Raw genomic sequence first — 23,555 nt, 5'->3', positions numbered from 1 at the left:
GTTACGGGGAGCGGGCAGGAATTTGGACATGAGTCTAGGTTCGGATCGGTCATGGCCCTGTGGGTAGCGGAGCGGGCCCAGGGGCCGTGTAGCCTGATCCTGCTCCTATTTCGTGTGTCTAATTCTGTTAGATTCAGGAGATGGTTCTGTGATAGTGGATTGGCGGTTAGGATCAGATCAGCCATGATCTTATTGAATGGCGGAGCAGGCTCGAGGGGCCGATTGGCCTACTCCTGCTCCTATTTCTTATGTTCTTATGTTCTTATAACACTAGTAGTGTAATGTGAACCCAACTCATTTATCAAGGACAACATTTTGCAATCATTCTCTATGAATAATGTGTTATGACTGGGACAACTTTTAGTGGGAGGAGAACAGGTGAGTGAGAAATCAGTCCTCCATAGTTCTGTTTAATGAATTGGAGGACATTTGGGAGGTGCCAGAGATATAGGGGGTGATTTTGCCCATGGGGAGCTTTTGGAGGCGGGACTCCCACTTGTCGGATTTCAGTCCCACCTCCATCAACTTCTGGCCAACCCACGCTATTTTCCCTTGATTGACCTTGTTAAGCCCGCCCAGTGGGCTTAGCAGGCCGATTAAGGGAATGCTAGTTGCAGAGACTGTCAAAGTATGACGTTTCATCTGTCAAACATTTTTGACAGATGAATTGTCATCGTTTGACAGCTCTGTGAAGCTGTCAAACAGTGACATTCTCCGCAATTTGATGAATTCAAGACCTCATCAAACCTCTTTCTTTTGCAGAAATGAGATGGTTGTTGCATTGGAGAATGCAATGGCCATCTGTCATCTCCAATGCGGAGGTGCGAGACTCTCCGCGTACCCACTGACTGAAACCTGCAGGAAGAAACAAAGGTAAGTACACTTTTACTAACACTTTGCACTTACCTCAGATACTCCCCTCTCCACTCTTGCACCCATCACTTACCTTCACAGCACACTTATGCACCCCCCGACCCCCGCAGACCCAGTACTTGCCTTGCTGACCTGGAGGGTTTCGGAGCCTTCGGGAAGCCCGCACTTGTGAGGGCAAAAAGGGGTTATTCCTATTTTCTGCATGTTAACTACCTGTTAGCAGGCAGTTAATTGGCTTTAATCCCTTCCCACCTCCAAGAAAATGGGACCCAGCGTGGGATGGCTACCCGCCTCCTGGGAAGATGACATGGAGGCGGGTTGGGCACGCGCCCCCAAATTCTGCCATTTTCCTGGCAGTCCCGCCTCCATAGGCCTGACATGATCATGCCCATAGTGTTAATCTCTCCTGGTGGTGAGATCCTCTACCAACTGACATTTACTGGTCATGTTCTGGACACTGATTTGGAGAGAAAACCTCCCATTGGACTTCAACTCATTTGGACAAAGTTTTTCCAGCAATCCTCCTTCAGGCTCATATATCTACACAAAGCAAAATGGAAAGAAAGATGTATTTATATCGTGCTTTATGGCCAATTAAGTATTTTTTGAAGTGTAGTCACTGTTGTAATGTACGAAATGTGGCAGCTGTAGGAGTCTACGTACTCCTAGCAAAAAATACTGAACTCGGAGAGGTTCAACAGAAAAGGTTTAATTCTTGAGACTGCATGTTGAACACAAAATGGCATCAGAGCCCACACCAAGTCCGACTGCTTTTCATCAGTCCACAGCTTCGATTGCTCCTCCCCCGCTCTGGGCTTAACTATGTTGCAGATCGAGTTTCTTAAAGGTGTGATCCTTCTTAAAGGCATGACGCCTGATTTATAGTCTACGGACCGAAAAGCGGATTGTGTCCTTTCTGTGGTCGGTACGCCACACAGCTCCCCCCAGAATCCGCTAGTAGGGAGTGTACGAACCGGTGTGGCGGCTTGATGGCACGGCCGGAACGGCTCTTGGCGGTTGGTGTCAGGAGCGGGGCGGTCGGACGCGTCGGGCTCTTAGGCGGTCTGCCCCGCGGTGGGGGTTGGCCCACTTGAACGGGTTCATCGGGCTCTAGGTGCGCCAGCTTGAGCCGGTCGACCGACACCTTGTCAGTTCTGCCACCCACTTCGAGGAGGAAGAATTGTTCCCCCTCTGGAGTACCTTGTAGGGTCCGTCGTATGGGGGCCGTAGAGGTCCTCGGTGGGCGTCATGGCGCACGAAAACAAATTTGGCCATGTGCAGGCTAGGTGGTACGCGGGTTGCTGGTTCGCCGTGCCGGCCGGTGAGTACCGGAGCGAACTGTTGTGCTCGGTTGGCGAAAGCGCGGCGTTGCTGGTCGTGGCGTTGGGCAGGAACTCTCTGGGTACGCGCAGCGGCTGGCCGTACACGAGTTCCGCTGCCGAGGCTTGCAGGTCTTCCTTGACCGCAGAGCGTAGGCCAAGTAGCACCCACGGGAGGCGGTCGATCCAAGCCTCGTTCTCGAGGCTGGCGCGGAGGGACGCCTTCATGGACCTGTGGAATTGCTCGCACAGTCCGTTGGCTTGGGGGTGGTAAGCCGTGGTGCGGTGAACGGCCACCCCGAGGTTTCGGGCGATGGCGGCCCACAGATCAGAGGTGAACTGCGGGCCTCTATCCGACGTCATGTCGGAGGGGACGCCGAACCGAGCGACCCAGGTACCGATGAACGCCCTCGCGATGTCGGCGGTGGTGGTGGACATCAGTGGAATGACCTCGGGCCAGCGGGTGGTACGGTCCACGATTGTCAGCAGGTGCGTGTGACCTTGTGATGGCGGCAGGGGGTCGATGTGGACGTGGTCAAACCTTCTTTCTGGCACGGTGAACTCCTCGAGTGGGGCTTTGACGTGCTGGTGGATTTTGGCACGCTGGCAAGCTATGCAGGATCTGGACCAGACGCGCACATCTTTGCGCAGGCCGCGCCAGACAAATCGGTTGGCCACCAGTCTAATGGACGCGCGGGTGCCGGGGTGTGAGAGGCCGTGGACGATGTCGAACACCCGTTTTCGCCAGGATGCCGGGACTACGGGGCGGGGTTGCACCAAGGAGGTGTCGCATTTGACTGTGACGGCGGACGGGCCGCAGGCGACGTCGGTCAGTCGCAGCCCTGGGAGGGTTGTGGGCGCGTAGAGCAGATCGGGGTCGGTGCGTTGCTCCGCTGCCAGTTGAGCATAGTCCACTGCCAGGTGGGCGCCGTGGATGGCAGGGTGGGATAGGCAGTCGGCCACCACGTTGTCTCAACCGGAGACGTGCCGGATGTCCGTGGTGAATTCGGACACCGCGGCGAGCTGGCATTGTTGCCTGGCTGACCACGGGTCCGCAGATTTCGCCATCGCGAATGTCAGGGGTTTGTGGTCGACAAACACGGTGAAGGGGCGGCCCTCCAGAAGAAATCTAAAATGGCGGACTGCCAGGTACAGTGCGAGGAGCTCGCGGTCAAAGGCGCTGTATTTGGCCTCCGGGGGGCGCAGTTGGCGGCTGAAAAAGGCCAGCGGTTGCCAGGCCCCGTCGACCCACTGTTCGTACACGGCGCCGACCGTGTGGTCGGAGGGGTCCGTGGTGAGGGCCACCCTGGCGTTGGGCTGTGGGTGAGCGAGCATGGTGGCGTCGGCGAGCGCATTTTTGGTCGAGTCGAAAGCGGTCAACATGTCCGCCGACCACTCGATCGCCATTCTGTCTTTCTTACCCCGGAGGGCTTCGTATAGGGGCCGCATGAGGGAGGCCGCTCCGGGAATGAAGCGGTTGTAAAAGTTGATCATCCCCAAGAACTCCTGGAGGCCTTTGATGGTGGTAGGCCGGGGGAACTGCTGGACGGCTTGCACCTTGGCGGGCAGGGGAATGGCTCCATCCTGCGTGATGTGGTGGCCGAGGAATTCGATCCTGCTGAGGCCGAATTGGCACTTGGCTGGGCTGATGATGAGCCCGTGCTCACTGAGCCGCTGGAACAGGGTGCGGAGGTGCTCGATGTGTTCCTGCTTGGAGGAACTAGCTACCAGGATGTCATCCAGGTAGACAAAGAGGAACTTCAGGTCCCGGAGGACCGAGTCCATGAGCCGCTGGAAGGCCTGGGCCGCGTTTTTGAGGCCGAAGGGCATTCGGAGGAACTCGAATAGCCCAAAAGGGGTGATTATGGCCGTCTTGGGAACGTCCGTGGGGTGGACTGGCACCTGATGGTAACCGCGCACCAGGTCGACTTTGGAGAAGACTGAGCGGCCGACCAGTCTAGCCGAGAAGTCTTGAATGTGCGGTATGGGGTACCGATCCGGCGTGGTGGCGTCGTTTAGGCGCCGGTAGTCCCCGCAGGGGCGCCATCCCCCGTCGGGTTTGGTGACGATGTGGAGTAGGGAGGCCCAGGGGCTGTTGGAGCGGCGGATGATGCCGAGCTGTTCCATTGTGGCGAACTCGGCCCACGCGATCTCCAGCTTGGCCGGGTCCAGCCTGCGGGTGTGGGCATACACCGGTGGGCCTGTGGTGGGGATGAAGTGTTCTACCCCGTGCTTGGCAACTTTCGCGGAGAAGGTCGGGTTGGTGAGGGCTAGGAACTCAGCCAGGAGTGCTGAGTAGTCGTCTGTTGAGCGGGCGCGGCACTGCCATGCCATTTCGGCGGGTTGGGGGGGGCCATGGCGCCCGGGATAGGTGACATGGTGTTCATGTCCACGAGGCGGCGCCAAGGCATGTCGACCAACAGGCTGTGGGCGCACAGGAAATCCGCACCGAGGAGAGCACCTTGGCGGTGATAAACTCCCAGTGGTAGCGGCGGCCTGCGAGGTCGATGGTGATGCTGCGGGTGCCGTACGTCCGGATGTCGGTGCCGTTGGCAGCAGCCAGCGCAGGGCCATGGCTGCCTCGCTGGATCTCGAGGGCGGACGCGGGGATGATGCTGCGCTGCGCGTCCGTGTCGCATAGGAAACGGCGTCCGGAGGCGCTGTCCGTAACGTACAGCAGCGCGCCTGCTTGCCCCACGGCCATCGTGTAGGCCGGTGTGGGGGCGGTTGGAAACGTGCAGGGATGGCTGCAGCAGCGTGCCCGTGCGTCGAACTGGGTATGGAAGTAGCAGTAGCCCTGGGTCGGAGGGCTTGGGGGTAGTGGGGGCCTGGGGGGCCTCGTGGCCGAGCTGTGTGGCCGCGCGATAGAGGGTGGAGCGCGCGCCGACGCTGCGGAGGCCAGGTCGGGGGTGACGGCGTGGTTGGAGCCGGCGGACAGGAGCTTATCGGCTTCGTCGGCCAGGACCTCGAGGTCCGTGAGGCTGGACGCCATGATCGCCAGGCGGATGCTGGGAGGTAGTTGGCGGATAAAGAGCGTGCGGAAGAGGGAGCCGGGCGGTTTCTCGTCGGTCAGAGCAAGCATGTGTGAGAGCAAGTCTGACGGCGTGGAGTCACTGAGGCCCGGGAGGTCGAGGAGGTGGCAGTTGCGCAAAAATTGGGAGGCTGTGAATTTTTTAAGGAGCGCGGCCTTGAGATGTGCGTACTTGCCTTCCTCCGAAGGGTTTTGTAGTGTTGTCCAGACTTTCGTGATTGTGGAGCTGCCCAGGGAGGCGAGGAGGTAGTCGTACATCGTTGCGTCGGCGGTGATGCCGCGGAGTCGGAATTGCGATTCGGCTTGAAGGAACCAGGCGGTGGCCAGGTTCTCCCAGAACTCCGGCAGCTTCACAGAAACTGTGTTTGTGTCAGCCATGGTTAGGCTTAGGAGTCGTCCTGAGCGTCGGGGTCACCAATGTAGGAGTCTACGTACTCCTAGCAAAAAATACTGAACTCGGAGAGGTTCAACAGAAAAGGTTTAATTCTTGAGACTGCATGTTGAACACAAAATGGCGTCAGAGCCCACACCAAGTCCGACTGCTTTTCATCAGTCCACAGCTTCGACTGCTCCTCCCCCGCTCTGGGCTTAACTATGTTGCAGATCGAGTTTCTTAAAGGTGTGCTCCTTCTTAAAGGCATGACGCCTGATTTATAGTCTACGGACCGAAAAGCGGATTGTGTCCTTTCTGTGGTTGGTACGCCACACAGCCAATTTACAAACAGCAAGGTCCCACAAACAGCAATGTGATAATGATCAGATAATATGTTTTAGTGATGTTGGTTGAGGCAGAAATATTGGCCAGGACACCGAGGAGAACGCCCCTGCTCTTCTTCGAAATAGTGCCAAGGAATCTTTTACGTCCACCTGAGAGGGTGGACTCATCTAAAAGACAGCACCTCTGATATTGAAGTACTCCTTCAGTACACAAGTTGCTGGCCAACTTGCACCACGCCACCCTTTAAGTACCCTTTTAATGACATGATAATTGTTAATGACTGCCAATCAACTGCTCTTGCCCAGAAAGTGAAAAATTATAAGTGTGGAGTCTCATTCCTTCAGGTTGTGAACTGTTGGTGGATGTAATGTTATCTTATATCTTAGTATTAAGAGGCTTACGAATAGATATCGTTGAGTACTCTTTATTAGGTCTTGAGTCAGTGCCAGCTCGTGCAATACTGCCGCATGGCCAAGATGGCTTTCTATTTATACGACTGCCGTCAAGCAGCTGTCTTTACTACAGCTACCGTAAAGCAGCTGTCTTTACTACAGCTACAGTTATCTGTACATCTTTCCCCCTCAACGATGACATAAACAGTAAACACCATAACATAACATAACACATAGAACACATATTAACAACATATAAAAACAGTCAGTGTAACTATACCTTGCAATAACTGCCGGTACATATAAACACTACCCACACCCAGAAATCCATTAGCTGTTTACAGTCTTTCCCTTGTCTACAGGTCGAGTCTAACGACAGGCTTTCTGGTGCGCTGTGACCTGCGTAGCTGAGCGGGTATTTGCTGGGCCAACCCAGTTGTGTCCATTAAGTTCATTTCTGTACCACACAGATCCCTTGTCTCATTGTCACCCCTGTGTACTTCATCACTTTGTGGCATTGCCCTCGTCTCCTCGTCACTCTGTCGGATTTCCATCATCAGCTCATCCTCTCTGTCCTCTTGCGGCTGATAGGTCTCGGTGGTTTTCAGTAGGTGCCTCCTGTTTCTGCGATACACATTGCCATTTTCTGTCATGACACTGTATGACCTGAGGGCGACCTCTTGTAGAACGGTGGCTCTTTGATTCCATGACCCAGGCCCTTCAATACGAACTACATCCTTCTCCTGTAGAGGCACTAGTGCAGTGGCTGTGCGGTCATGGAGCGTTTTTTGTTTCCGCTGAAGTTTCCGGGCCTTATCTGCCCATACCTCATCTCTGTGATCAGGTGTGACATGCCTGGGAAGTCAAGTACGGATTTTGCGACCCAGTAAGAGCTCAGCTGGAGACTTGCCACTTTCCAGCGGGGCCGCCCTGTACGACATCATGGCCAGATATGGGTCAGTGTTGCTGTGTGCTGCTTTCTTTAATAGTCTTTTCACAATCTGTACCCCCTTCTCCGCTTTTCCATTGGCTTGAGGGTAGAGCGGGCTGGAGGTTACATGCTTAAACTCATACTCTGTAGCAAACGACTGAAACTCATGACTGGCACAGGGAGAGCCATTATCAGAGACCAGAGTTAGAGGGATGCCCTGCCTGGAAAAGATTGACTTCAGGTGAGTTATCACAGCTCTTGACGTGGTGCTGGGTAGGAGAGCAATCTCAGGATAATTAGAGTAATAATCAATAACTAACAAATAGTCTTTTCCTTCGTAGTGAAAAATATCAGTTCCTACCTGTTCCCAAGGTTGTGATGGGAGCTCTGTGGTAATGAGGGGCTCTTTTGTTTGCTTGTAGTGATACTCCTGACATGTAGCACACTCACTGATCATCTGGTCAATATCAGAGTTCATGTTTGGCCAGTAGAGTGCCTCACGTGCTCTCCTTTTTGACTTTTCCACACCCAGGTGCCCTTCATGTATCCTGTGAAGCATTTCTCGTTGCATAGAGATGGGCACTACAATCCTGTCACACTTAAGCAGTAGTCCATTGACCACAGAAAGCTCAGACTGAATATGATGATATTGTTTACATGACCCTTTCTTCCAACCCTCTTGAAGATTTCTCATCACTTTCCTCAGAACAGGGTCCTTTGATGTCTCTGCGGCTATCTTTGATAGTTGTTCCTGTGAGGCGGGCAATGCTGCATAGACCATATCCACATGAAGGGCCACATCCTCTTCTGTTTCACTGTTTTGTGTGGCACGAGGCACAGCCCTGGATAGTATATCTGCTATGAACATTTGTGTCCCTGGCACATATGTGAGCTCAAAATCATAACATTGTAGTCTCATCATTAGGCGCTGTATCCGTGATGACATGTCACACAGATTCCTTTTTGCGATCCCTAGCAGTGGCTTATGGTCAGTTTCTAGGATAACCTTGGGAAGTCCATAGATGTAGGTATGAAATTTTTCACACCCAAATGCCAAGCCCAGGCACTCCTTCTCTATTTGCGCATACCGGCGCTCTGTAGCCGTCATGGAACGTGACGCGTATGCCACTGGTCGCCATTCTCCTTCATCTTCCTGTAGAAGGACAGCCCCTAATCCATCCTTAGAGGCATCTGTGGACACTTTTGTCCTCTTTTCAGGGCAGAAGAACTTCAGTAGGGGTTCACTTGCTAGAATGTGTAGCAGCCCCTTCCATTCATTCTCATGTTCATGTCCCCATTGGAACTCTGTCTCTTGGTGCAGCAGTTTTCTCAAGTGAGCGGTTTCCTCTGCCAGATTTGGAATGAATTTCCCTAGGTAATTAACCATGCCAAGGGCCCGCTGAACCCCTTTCTTGTCCTTTGGTTTTTCCATGTCACGTATGGCATTTACCTTTGACTTGTCTGGCTGAATCCCTTCTGCAGAAATCTTGTCCCCGAGGAATGTGATTTCATTGACGCTGAACTGACATTTGTCTTTATTTAGTTTGAGTCCATACTGCCGTATCCTCTGAAGTGTTTTTTCCAGTCTGGTGTCGTGCTCTCCCTGAGTGGAGCCCCATACTACCAGATCATCCACGTGCACCCGCACACCATCCAGGCCCTCAATGATTTGCTCCATTGCTCTGTGGAAGATTTCTGGGGCGGAGCTAATGCCGAAGGGCAGGCGCTGGTAAGAGTATCGACCAAACGGGGTGTTAAAGGCGCACAGCTTACACTCTCTTCATCAAGTTTCAGCTGCCAGAATCTATGCGAGGCGTCCATCTTGGAGAAGAATTTTGCTCCTGTCATTTCGCTGACTATTTCCTCTCTCTTAGGGATTTGATAGTGCTCTCTTTTTATATTAGCGTTAAGGTCCTTGGAATCCAGGCAGACACGCAATTTATCAGTCTTTTTTGAATTGACGCAAACCATGGAACTTACCCAGTCAGTCGGTTCCTCAGTCTTCTTTATGACACCTAGTCCCTCCATGCGGTCTAGCTCTTTCTGCAGTTTCTCACGGAGGGCCACTGGAACTCTCCTGGGTGCGTGAATCACAGGTTGTGCGTCATCTCTCCGTTTGATGGAGTATGTAAAGGGCAGTGCTCCGAAACTCTGAAATACATCTGCGTACTTGTGTGTTATAGCATCATGCTTTATATTTGTACTGTCTTGGGGGGCACTCTGCACACAGTTCAGTTCATTAATAGTATAGACTCGTTTTACCAAGCCCAAATCCACACATGCCTTATCCCCCAACAGTGACTCATGTCCTTCAGGCACGATAACAAACGTCAATGGGTGAATGCGATTTTTTACCTTAACATTCAGCCTACACGTTCCTTTTGTTTCAATACTTTGTCCATTGTACGCCTTCAAAGCCACTGTCTTGTTCAGTATTTTTGGTCTCACTTTGAGATTCCATGCATCACTCCAGCTTATGAGGTTTGCCTTAGCACCTGTATCTAGCTTGAAGGGAACAATGGTGCCATTTACCAGCAAGGGGGCTATCCAAACTTCAGTCTTTAGTCCTACGGAATGTACTTCCTTTTCCATATCTTTACCCTGTTTTAAGTCATTTTGCACCATTCCAACATACAAAGTCTCTGATTCCGTGTCTTCAGTCTCAATAGCATGCACTGTCTTTTTACCTTCGGTTTTCTCTTCCCAAAAGCACATTTTAGCAAAGTGATTCCTGCCTTTACATTTTGCGCAGTTCTTCCCATAAGCCGGACATTGTTTTGCCACGTGTCTATTGCCGCACCGTCTGCAATCGTATGGCGTCATAGTCCTGAACTCTGTGCGCCCTCTTGTGTCCCTTCTGTGTACTACATCCACTGGTAGGTTGTCCAGTCCCAGTGCTCTCATGCCCGTTGCTGTAGTTCTCCCATCGAATGTTTGCGTGTGCATGGCTGAGAGTTCACTAGCATGACATATTTTTACTGCAGCATCCAAAGTTAAGTCATAGAAACACAGAAACATAGAAGATATGAGCAGGAGTAGGCCATTCGGCCCCTCGAGCCTGCTCCGCCATTCAATGAGATCATGGCTGATCATCCAAATTCAGTACCCTGTCCCTGCCTTCTCCCCATATCCCTTGATCCCTTTAGCCTTAAGAAATATATCCAACTCTTTCTTGAATATATTTAATGAACTGGCCTCCACCGCCCTCTGTGGCAGAGAATTCCACAGGTTCACCACCCTCTGGGTAAAGAAATTCCTCCTCATTTCAGTCCTAAATGGCTTACCCCTTATCCTTAGACTATGACCCCTGGTTCTGGACTCCCCGGCCATCAGAAACATCCTTCCTGCATCTAGTCTGTCCAGGCCTGACAGAATTTTATAGGTTTCGATGAGATCCCCTCTCAATCTTCTAAACTCCAGTGAGTATAAGCCCAATCGACACAATCTCTTCTCATACGTCATTCCTGCCATCCCAGGTATCAGCCTGGTGAATCTTCGCTGCACTCCTTCCATGGCAAGAACGTCCTTCCTCAGGTAAGGTGACCAAAACTGCACACAATATTCAAGGTGCGGTCTCACCAAGGCCCTGTACAACTGTAGCAAGACATCCTTGTTCCTGTACTCGAACCCTCTTGCTACGAAGGCCAACATACCATTTGCCTTCTTAACCGCCTGCTGCACCCGCATGCTTACCTTCAGCGACTGGTGCACAAGAACACCCAGGTCTCTTTGCACTTCCCCTTCTCCCAATCTATTGCCATTCAAATAATAATCTGCCTTCCTGTTTTTGCCACCAAAGTGGATAACCTCACATTTATCCACATTATAGTGCATTTGCCATGTTTCTGCCCAATCACCTAACCTGCCCAAATCGTACTGGAGTTTCATCACATCCTCCTCACAGCATACCCTCCCACCCAGCTTTGTGTTATCTGCAAATTTGGAGATATTACATCCAATTCCCTCGTCCAGATCATTAATATATATTGTGAACAGCTGGGGTCCTAGGACCGATCCTTGCGGTATCCCACTAGTCACTGCCTGCCACTCGGAAAACGACCCGTTTATTCCAACTCTTTGCTTTCTGTCCGCCAACCAGTTCTCTATCCAAGTCAATACCTTGCCCCCAATCCCATGTGCTTTAATTTTGCACGCTAATCTCTTATGCGGGACCTTATCGAAAGCCTTCTGAAAGTCCAAATACACCACATCCACTGGTTCTCCCTTATCTATTTTACCAGTTACATCCTCAAAAAATTCCAGTAGATTAGTCAAGCATGATTTACCTTTTGTAAATCCATGTTGACTTTGTCCGATCCTGTCACTGCTTTCCAAGTGCTCTGCTATTACATCTTTTATAATGGACTCTAGCATTTTCCCCACTATCGATGTCAGGCTTACCGGTCTATAATTCCCCGCTTTTTCTCTACCACCTTTTTTGAATAGTGGGGTAACATTAGCTACCCTCCAATCCATGGGTACTGTTCCAGAGTCTATCGAGTTCTGGAAGATGACCAGCAATGCAGCTACTATTTCTAGGGCCACTTCCTTAAGTACCCTGGGATGTAGATTATGAGGCCCTGGGGATTTATCGGCCTTCAATCCCGCCAATTTCTCTAACACCATTTCCCTACACATACTGATTTCTTTCAGTTCCACCCTTTTATCAGACCCTATGATCCCCGGCATCTCTGGGAGGTTATTTGTGTCCTCCTTTGTGAAGACAGAACCAAAATATGTATTTAGTTGGTCTGCCATTTCTTTGTTCCCCATTATAAATTCCCCTGATTCTGACTGCAAGGGACCTACGCTTGACTTCACCAACCTTTTTCTCTTCACATATCTATAAAAGCTTTTAGAGTCAGTTTTTATGTTCCCTGCAAGCTTACTCTCATATTCTATTTTCCCTTTCTTAATTAATCCCTTTGTCCTCCTTTGTTGAATCCTAAACTGCTCCCAATCCTCAGGATTATTGCTTTTTCTGGCCAATTTATATGTCCTCTCCTTGGACCTTATGCTATCCCTAATTTCCCTTGTTAGCCACGGTTGAGTCACCTTTTTTGTTTTATTTTTATGCCAAACTGGGATGAACAAATTCTGTAGCTCATCCATTCGGTCTTTGAATGTTTGCCATTGCCTATCCACCGTCAACCCTTTGAGTGCCATTCCCCAATCAATCCTACCCAACTCGCTCCTCAGACCATCGTAGTTTCCTTTATTTAAATTGTCCCTAAGCATTCTCTCCCTCACCTTCTTGTCAAGTATTCTGAAAACGACCTGATTGCGTATCATCGATTCCTTCAAGTCTCCAAAGTTACATGTTTGTGCTTTTGTTTCAAGTCCGTCAGAAAAACATCAAAGGATTCTCCTTGCTTTTGCACGCGGGAGCGAAAAACAAATCTCTCCAACGTTTCATTCTTTTTAGGTGTGCAGTATTTATCGAACAAATCTATCACCTTGTCCAGATCATTTTTGTCACCTTCAGCTGCAAACGTAAATGTATTATACAGCTCGATTGCCTGTGAGCCAGCCACTGTTAGCAGCAAAGCTACCTTACGTGTTCCAGAGCCAGTCGTGGCGTCGATCGCTGTGAGGTAGAGAAGAAAGCGTTGTTTGAATTCGCGCCAATTTTCGTCCAGATTTCCTTCAAGTTGCAGGCTAGTCGGTGGTTTTATCCCTTCCATTGTTGTGGCATGCCCGTATTGTGCGTTCTATAAATCCTGGTATCATGTAATGTTATCTTATATCTTAGTATTAAGAGGCTTACGAGTAGATATCGTTGAGTACTCTTTATTAGGTCTTGAGTCAGTGCCAGCTCGTGCAGTACTGCCGCATGGCCAAGATGGCTTCCTATTTATATGACTGCCGTCAAGCAGCTGTCTTTACTACAGCTACAGTTATCTGTACAGTGGAGATTTAAAAAATATAAATTTTCCTTTCTGTCTCTTTTTTCTCTCTCTTAATCCAATCTTTCTTTCCCTCTCTATTTCTCTTTCTGTACCTAATTTGACATTGAATTCACCCACTCTAATTCACCCTCCTTCTCAGTCCTTCGTCTGTTTACTTCTCAATCCTTTAATCTCATTGGTTAAGGAGATACACTGTTGGTCCCATTGCTCACCATGGTCCCAGATGCCCTGTTACCCTCACTGCGCTGTTATCGGCTCGCACTTCCAGCAAAATTGTAGGCAAACATTTTCAAAACTTAAACGTGCACAAACAAGTCTAACTAACAGGGCACACCGTAAGATTCACCATGCCAGCAGAATCTGACCCAATATTCAAAGGCTTCTGGTCACTACTTACCCACTCTCTGCGATGATCTCTGGAGCAACATATGTTGGTGTGCCACACACTGTGTACAGGGGCCCATCCACTACAGTCGCCAGACCAAAGTCACCCAGTTTCAAGGACTTGGTTCCATCTACATATTCACACACCTATAGGAGAAGGAAAAAATGAAGTGCTGACTAATGAGGCATATGATTAGGCAAATCTGAAATTACTAGGTGCAGTTGCTTTATATTGAATGGGTACAATAAATAAATCCAATTCAATATTTTTTCCCAAAATATTTTCAAATGCAGTGATTGCATAATTCTCCAAGACTATACCCATTCCTCTTGGCTACTTTAAAGTCAAATGTGGAGTTCCATGTCACCTTTTATCACATGCGGCAATCAAATTCATTCGGAAGTGAAATAAAGCTGCCGTTGTTTTACTGAGTGATGACAGGAAGAGCAAAAGAGGCAATTGTTACATTTCAACTTCTTACCAGAAGCTTTCTTTGCATCAAAGACAAAAGTCAACTCTGATAGCAAGCATTTTTGCTTCCTATGATCCAAAGGGTAACTTAGTCTACAATTAGACTAATTGTAGACTAAGTGCCTTTGGTGAACAACAGATCTGTTTATATGTAGAATTTCTACTACACACCCACATAATTTCTGAGTCACACAAGATACGTTCTTAATTACCAAACAGATTTTACAGAAATAGAAGCTGTTATGGTAGCAGCAAATATATTCGTTTGTTGAGGTATTCGGAATTGTGTAGGTCTTCCTACCTTAGGAGTTCACATCTCACTTACATGTCCACAGCGCTTGGTCAAGATTGTAACTACCTAGAACATTATAAATATCTAAAACATATACTTCTCATACTTTTTACTCTACTGTCTCATCATGTGCACAAAAGCCTGTCAAAGCCCCATGGGGGTGGGAGGTTGCTGGAAATGGCAGCATGTCAGGCAGCAGCTGCAGAGAGAAGAGAGGAATTAATGTTTTGGATGCAGATCCTTTGACAAAACTCTTCTGACAAAGGGTCCACACCTGAAATGTTAATCTTCCTCCAATGCCTCTCCTCCACTGTCTAACAGAGTGGGACTGCCCTCACCTGGTTCCACTCTTACCTATCCAGTTGTAGCCAAAGAACCTCCTGCAATGGCTTCTCTTCCCGCTCCCGTACTATTACCTCTAGAGTCCCCCAAGGATCTATCCTTGGCCCCTCCTATTTCTCATCCATATGCTGCCCCTCGGTGAAATTACCGAAGACACAACATCAGGTTCCATATGTACACTGATGACACCCAGCTCCACCTCACCACCACCTCTCTCAACTCCTCCACTGCTTTTGTATTATCAGACTGCTTGTCCAACATCCAGTCTTGGATGAGATGCAATATCCTTAAATTATATATTGGAAAGACTGAAGCCATTGTCTTAGGTCTCCGCCACCAACGGCTCCCTCACCATTGATTCCCTCCCCATCCATGGCCACTGTCTGAGGCTGAACCAGACTGTTCACAACCTCGGTGTCCTATTTGACCCTGAGCAGATCTTCAGACACCATATCCTAAGGAAGGATATACTTGCCACAGAGGGAGTGCAACGAAGGTTCACGAGATTGATTCTTGGGATGGCGGGACTGTCATATAGAAGATAGGAGCAGGAGTGGGCCATTCGGCCCCTCGAGCCTGTTCCGCCATTTAATGAGATCATGGCTGATCATCCAAATTCAGTACCCTGTCCCTGCTTTCTCCCCATATCCCTTGATCTCTTTAGCCTTAAGAAATATATCTGTAGAAACATAGACGATAGGAGCAGGAGTAGGCCATTCAGAAGAGATTGAGTAAACTAGGCCTGTATTCTCTTGAATTCAGAAGAATGAGAGGGGATCTCATTGAAGCACACAAAATTATTACAGGGCTTGATAGGGTGGATGCTGGGAGAATGTTTCCCTTGGCAGGGGAGTCTAGAACCAGGGACCACAGGACTGAGATGAGAAGAAATTTCTTCACACAGAGGGTGGTGAATCTTTGGAATTCTCTACCCCAGAGGGCTGTGGAGGCGCAGTCATTGGGTATATTCAATGCAGAAGTCGATAGATTTCTGACTAGTAAGGGCATCAAGGGATATGGCGATAAGGCTGGAGAATGGAATTGAGGCAGAAGATCAGCCATGATCTCATTGAATGGCGGAGCAGGCTCGAAGGGCCAAATGGCCTACTCCTGCTCCTGTTTCTTATGTTCTCCATCACCAAGACTGTCTACTTCCACCTCTGTAACAACTGCTGTCTCCGCCACTGCCTCAGTTTATCTGCCACTGAAACCCTCATCCATGCCTTTGTTACCTCCAAGCTCGACTATTTCAATACTCTCCTGGCCGGACTCCCACCTTGCACCCACTGTAAATTTCAGCTCATCCAAAACTCTGCTGCCTGTATCCTAACCCACACCAAGTACCACTCACCCATCACCCTGTGTTCGCTAACCCACACCAAGTACCACTCACCCATCACCCTGTGTTCGCTAACCCACACCAAGTACCACTCACCCATCACTCTGTGTTCGCTAACCCACACCAAGTACCACTCACCCATCACCCTGTGTTCGCTAACCCACACCAAGTACCACTCACCCATCACCCTGTATCCTAACCCACACCAAGTACCACTCACCCATCACCCTGTATCCTAACCCACACCAAGTACCACTCACCCATCGCCCTGTGTTCGCTAACCCACACCAAGTACCACTCACCCATCACCCTGTATCCTAACCCACACCAAGTACCACTCACCCATCACCCTGTGTTCGCTAACCCACACCAAGTACCACTCACCCATCACCCTGTGTTCGCTAACCCACACCAAGTACCACTCACCCATCACCCTGTGTTCGCTAACCCACACCAAGTACCACTCACCCATCGCCCTGTATCCTAACCCACACCAAGTACCACTCACCCATCACCCTGTGTTCGCTAACCCACACCAAGTACCACTCACCCATCACCCTGTATCCTAACCCACACCAAGTACCACTCACGCATCACCCTGTATCCTAACCCACACCAAGTACCACTCACCCATCACCCTGTGTTCGCTAACCCACACCAAGTACCACTCACCCATCACCCTGTATCCTAACCCACACCAAGTACCACTCACCCATCACCCTGTATCCTAACCCACACCAAGTACCACTCACCCATCACCCTGTATCCTAACCTACACTAAGTACCACTCACCCATCACCCTGTATCCTAACCTACACCAAGTACCACTCACCCATCACCCTGTATCCTAACCTACACCAAGTACCACTCACCCATCACCCTGTATCCTAATCTACACCAAGTACCACTCACCCATCACCCTGTATCCTAACCCACACCAAGTACCACTCACCCATCACCCTGTATCCTAACCCACACCAAGTACCACTCACCCATCACCCTGTATCCTAACCCACACCAAGTACCACTCACCCATCACCCTGTATCCTAACCCACACCAAGTACCACTCACCCATCACCCTGTATCCTAACCCACACCAAGTACCACTCACCCATCACCCTGTATCCTAACCCACACCAAGTACCACTCACCCATCACCCTGTGTTCGCTAACCCACACCAAGTACCACTCACCCATCACCCTGTGTTCGCTAACCCACACCAAGTACCACTCACCCATCACCCTGTGTTCGCTAACCCACACCAAGTACCACTCACCCATCGCCCTGTATCCTAACCCACACCAAGTACCACTCACCCATCACCCTGTGTTCGCTAACCCACACCAAGTACCACTCACCCATCACCCTGTATCCTAACCCACACCAAGTACCACTCACCCATCACCCTGTATCCTAACCCACACCAAGTACCACTCACCCATCACCCTGTGTTCGCTAACCCACACCAAGTACCACTCACCCATCACCCTGTATCCTAACCCACACCAAGTACCACTCACCCATCACCCTGTATCCTAACCCACACCAAGTACCACTCACCCATCACCCTGTATCCTAACCTACACTAAGTACCACTCACCCATCACCCTGTATCCTAACCTACACCAAGTACCACTCACCCATCACCCTGTATCCTAACCTACACCAAGTACCACTCACCCATCACCCTGTATCCTAACCTACACCAAGTACCACTCACCCATCACCCTGTATCCTAACCCACACCAAGTACCACTCACCCATCACCCTGTATCCTAACCCACACCAAGTACCACTCACCCATCACCCTGTATCCTAACCCACACCAAGTACCACTCACCCATCACCCTGTATCCTAACCCACACCAAGTACCACTCACCCATCACCCTGTATCCTAACCCACACCAAGTACCACTCACCCATCGCCCTGTGTTCGCTAACCCACACCAAGTACCACTCACCCATCACCCTGTATCCTAACCCACACCAAGTACCACTCACCCATCACCCTGTGTTCGCTAACCCACACCAAGTACCACTCACCCATCGCCCTGTATCCTAACCCACACCAAGTACCACTCACCCATCACCCTGTATCCTAACCCACACCAAGTACCACTCACCCATCGCCCTGTATCCTAACCCACACCAAGTACCACTCACCCATCACCCTGTATCCTAACCCACACCAAGTACCACTCACCCATCACCCTGTATCCTAACCCACACCAAGTACCACTCACCCATCGCCCTGTGTTCGCTAACCCACACCAAGTACCACTCACCCATCACCCTGTATCCTAACCCACACCAAGTACCACTTACCCATCACCCTGTGTTCGCTAACCCACACCAAGTACCACTCACCCATCACCCTGTGTTCGCTAACCCACACCAAGTACCACTCACCCATCACCCTGTATCCTAACCCACACCAAGTACCACTCACCCATCACCCTGTGTTCGCTAACCCACACCAAGTACCACTCACCCATCACCCTGTGTTCGCTAACCCACACCAAGTACCACTCACCCATCACCCTGTATCCTAACCTACACCAAGTACCACTCACCCATCACCCTGTATCCTAACCTACACCAAGTACCACTCACCCATCACCCTGTATCCTAACCCACACCAAGTACCACTCACCCATCACCCTGTATCCTAACCCACACCAAGTACCACTCACCCATCACCCTGTATCCTAACCCACACCAAGTACCACTCACCCATCACACTGTATCCTAACCTACACCAAGTACCACTCACCCATCACCCTGTATCCTAACCCACACCAAGTACCACTCACCCATCACCCTGTATCCTAACCCACACCAAGTACCACTCACCCATCACCCTGTATCCTAACCCACACCAAGTACCACTCACCCATCACCCTGTATCCTAACCCACACCAAGTACCACTCACCCATCACCCTGTATCCTAACCCACACCAAGTACCACTCACCCATCACCCTGTGTTCACTAACCCACACCAAGTACCACTCACCCATCACCCTGTATCCTAACCCACACCAAGTACCACTCACCCATCACCCTGTATCCTAACCCACACCAAGTACCACTCACCCATCGCCCTGTGTTCGCTAACCCACACCAAGTACCACTCACCCATCACCCTGTATCCTAACCCACACCAAGTACCACTCACCCATCACCCTGTATCCTAACCCACACCAAGTACCACTCACCCATCGCCCTGTGTTCGCTAACCCACACCAAGTACCACTCAGCCATCACCCTGTATCCTAACCCACACCAAGTACCACTCACCCATCACCCTGTGTTCGCTAACCCACACCAAGTACCACTCACCCATCACCCTGTGTTCGCTAACCCACACCAAGTACCACTCACCTATCACCCTGTGTTCGCTAACCCACACCAAGTACCACTCACCCATCACCCTGTATCCTAACCCACACCAAGTACCACTCACCCATCACCCTGTGTTCGCTAACCCACACCAAGTACCACTCACCCATCACCCTGTGTTCGCTAACCCACACCAAGTACCACTCACCCATCACCCTGTGTTCGCTAACCCACACCAAGTACCACTCACCCATCACCCTGTATCCTAACCTACACCAAGTACCACTCACCCATCACCCTGTATCCTAACCCACACCAAGTACCACTCACCCATCACCCTGTATCCTAACCCACACCAAGTACCACTCACCCATCACCCTGTATCCTAACCCACACCAAGTACCACTCACCCATCGCCCTGTGTTCGCTAACCTACTTTGGTTCCCAGTCCACAAACGCCTTGATTTGACAATTCTCATCATCGTGTTCAGGTACGTCCATGGCCTCGCTCCTCCCTATCTATGTAAACTCCTCCAGTCCTACAACCCTCCACAAACTCTACGGTTCTGGGCTCTTCAGCATCCCCCTTCGCCACACCATTGGTGGCTGTGCCTTCAGCTGTACAAGCTGTAAGCTCTGGAATTCCCTCCCGAAACCTCTTGACCTCTCTTTCATTCTTTAAGACCCTCCTTAAAACCTACTTCTTTAACCAAGCTTTTAGTCATCTATCCTAATATCTCCTTCTTTGGCTTGGTGTCAATTTTTGTCTGATTACGTTCCTGTGAAGCACCTTGGGATGTTTTCCTATGTTAATGGTGCAATATAAATGCAAGTTGTTGTTGTTGGGTTCCCAGCATTCTCTGTTTTGTTTCAAATTTCCAGCCCCTGCAGTATTTTTCTTTATATTCATATCATCTAAGGTAAGATTTTCCTGAACAGATTGCAAATTCAGCTAATTCCTCAGGCACAATGTTTGCTAGTAATTAACAGCTTGGCGAGCTTCTTTCTGATGTGCTTTAGGCATGGCCAGAGAAACATGGCCAATTTCCCAGCATGCAATGGCAGAGCTGTTTTCAGTGTTGTTTTAATCTACAGAACATGGTACACAGTGAAGATCTATAAATTCCGGAAAAAATATCCATTTTTGTCACAGCAATGAGTGCATGCTTTTTGCTTTATCAATTAATTGATAAAAGGACTTAACAATCATTAAAAATCACCACTTTTGAAGAATAAAATCAGTTGAAGTGGATCATGTGGATGACCTATTAGTAGTGTGGAGCAGAAAGACAAACTGATATTCCTACTAGGAATGCTCCATACAGGAGAGCTACGACTATACGCCACCCTTCTAATTTTTCAATGAGTCCTACGTTGCGATTATCAACCATGTGATCTTAGCAGGAAGTAAGTCTGGCTCTCCACTGGACTCATAGAATCATAGAAAGTTACAGCACGGAAGGAGGCCATTTCGGCCCATCGTGTCTGCGCCGGTCAACAAAGAGCTATTCAGCCTAATCCCACTTCCCAGCTCTTGGTCCGTAGCCCTGCAGGTTAGAGCATCCTAAGTGCACATCCAAGTACTTTTTAAATGTGGTTAGGGTTCCTGCCTCTACCACCCTTTCAGGCAGTGAGTTCCAGTCCCCCACAACCCTCTGGGTGAAGAATTTCCCCTCAAATCCCCTCTAAACCTTCCCCCAATTACTTTAAATCTGTGCCCCCTGGTTTTTGACCCCTATTTCTTGGTAGGTGTGATTGTTTGCGAAGAAATCTTGTACCCAGGTGTGCAGCAGTCAAATGGCTGTAATGTTACCTCTCAAGGTCAAGCCACTTGGCATTTCAGTTTTTTTTACTTGTATACTCACACTGGTGTTAAAACCTTGCACTCGGTGAATTTATGTAGAAAGGAGGCACGTCTGGCAATTACCATTGATTTCACATCAAACCTCACAGGAACTTTAAGCTTTTGTGGGTGTTGAGAAAAACGTGGCAAGCTGACAGTGGCCCTTTAACAAGTGGTGCTAATAAGGCATTTCTTCCACCATGTCCTCGAAAATTAGCTACAATATTTGTAATCTCAAAATGCTTATTAATACCATTGACCAAGCAGGGTTTTTGTTTCATCTGATGACACGCCAGCTATTCTTGCTCTCACACCTCGTCTTGCATACTTAATAGTGAGTAAAACAAATTCAATGAACGACAATTTAATTTTTATTTTAACCTTTCTTTTTCACTGAAAGGCCTTGACAGTTTGTCTGGAAAAATGGAAATTCACTAATTAGTGAAAAGCTCACGTCTCTGGGTTACAGCTTCCTTGTACTAAAGGAACCATAAAGGACACAATGGTGTGATACTCCCTGCAGTGGATGATAGAGGCGGGCAGGCTGCGCAAGGAACAAATGTTTCTTTGTTGTTGGTTTTAATTTGTTCTGTTGGTGAACATACGCAGTAGTTCTCAGTGGGTATCCTGCATAACAACAGAGATAGGCTTGCTGCCCGAGGTAATGCGCAGCCCTATTCTGGCACAATCAGTGGTTTCAAGTAGTTTTGCCCCCACGTCTGCTGGTAGCACTGCCAATGACAGGAAAATATAAAATGACACTATCTCCCTATCCCCAAACACACTTTCTGATGGCCTTTCCCCTCTCCCATCACTTAGCCTGAGCAACAGACATTTACTGCTGGTGTTCTAAAGGTAAAATTGAACATGTAATCTGATAGCATCTTTGAACAGCAAGTATTCAAATACAACTATGTCCTGATAAAAATGGTGTGCCCCTGTTCTAAAACTAATAAAAAATATATTCAGAAAAGAACCTGGCCTCAGGTCTGATAAGAAAAATAAGATCAGCAGTTTTATTATGCATTAGAAATAATGTGGCCCAAACACAGAGATCTGGCCATCTGGAGACATTTTTTCACAATCCTTGACAACTTGAAGCATTTTTGCCAAAAATGTAGCACTGGCCTAAATTGAAATGGAAACATAAGAATGTACAGGACTGGGGAAATGCATTTTAGTCCATCTGGTCCGTCTCAGAATACACAGTTAACTACCAACATCCCTCAATTGATTTTCTCACCAAATGCCTGTTGAACTCCTTCTGAAAATTACTGATATTATCAGCCTCAATTGCCTCCTTAGACAGTCCAATCCAAACACTAACCATCCTCTGTATGAAGTAATTATATCTGATCTCTAGAATCATCTTCCCTTATCTGAGTTTCATCCCACGCCACCTTGTTGTCACTGCTGTTCTCCAGGCCACGGTAAACAGTTTCTCATGGTTCACGTTGTTGATATACTTAAGGATCTTGAATACAACAGTGAGATACCTTCTCAGTCTTCTCTAGTGTAAACAAACTCAGCTTCTGTAGACTCCTCTTTTAGCTCGGGTGTCTGATACCAGGGAGCCCTTTGCTGCATTTTCTCAAGTGCCGTAATATGACCAGCAGAACTGCACACAGTACTCCAAACCAATATTCTGTACAGGCTCCGTGTTATATCCTGTGATTTGTGTTCTATTCTACGTGCTATACATTACAAAAACCTATTTGCCTTACTCTCTGCTGCCAACAGTTTCAACGAACTGTTCATCAATACGCCTATTACAAACTTTAGGTTTGCTATAGATATTCTTTCAACGTCACCAGTCATTCCTGTAAGTGGACCCTGTGTCCCCAACCTTTAATTCTCAATATCTAATTAAAAGATAGCTTGACCCAGGAACTGTTAACAATAAAAGCTCTTGGGCTGGATTTTGTGAATGGCGACGAGTTGGAGGCAGAACTGCTGCTTGTCGTGTCAATGTCCCGCCTCCATCCTCACCTGGCCAACCAGAGGGATTTCCCCCGATTGAGCTTGTTAAGCCCGCCCTGCAGGCTCAGCAGGCCAATTAGGGAGGAAGTCACATCAACATCGGACGTGCTATCTGTCAAGACCTCTTGAAAGAAGAAATGTCTGCGTTTGACAGCTCTGTGAAGCTGTCAAACACTGACATTCTCTGTAGTTTGATGAGTCCTTGTGTTCAGGACTCATCAAACCTTTCAACTTTGTTGATTTCACATGGCTGTTGGCTCAGAGGTTCCAACAGCCAGTCTGTGAAATCGACAAGGAGGATGTCGGTTCTCCCAATCCAGCGCGGCTGAAGGCTGTAGGAAGAAAACAAGGTAAGTGAACATTTAAAAAAACTTATCACTCACCTT

The 23,555-nt window shown here is 49.0% G+C and overlaps 1 protein-coding gene across 5 annotated transcripts in view; it reads right to left on the bottom strand.

Moving 5' to 3' along the window:
- dclk2a (doublecortin-like kinase 2a) overlaps positions 1-23,555 on the bottom strand; it is a 622,375-nt gene that overhangs the window by 53,296 nt on the left and 545,524 nt on the right. For all 5 annotated transcript variants that reach the window (XM_086011612.1, XM_086011622.1, XM_086011598.1 and 2 more), the window contains one exon: positions 13,571-13,704. In XM_086011612.1, the coding sequence (XP_085867738.1) occupies positions 13,571-13,704 (134 nt within the window). The remainder of the gene's footprint in view (positions 1-13,570; positions 13,705-23,555) is intronic.

Source organism: Somniosus microcephalus, chromosome 2 (assembly GCF_052327205.1).
Source record: "Somniosus microcephalus isolate GS21.2 chromosome 2, FLI_Smic_1.0, whole genome shotgun sequence".
Lineage (NCBI taxonomy): Eukaryota > Metazoa > Chordata > Chondrichthyes > Squaliformes > Somniosidae > Somniosus > Somniosus microcephalus.
Note: the sequence above shows the minus strand (reverse complement) of the source record. Positions and strands in the feature narration are given on the sequence as shown.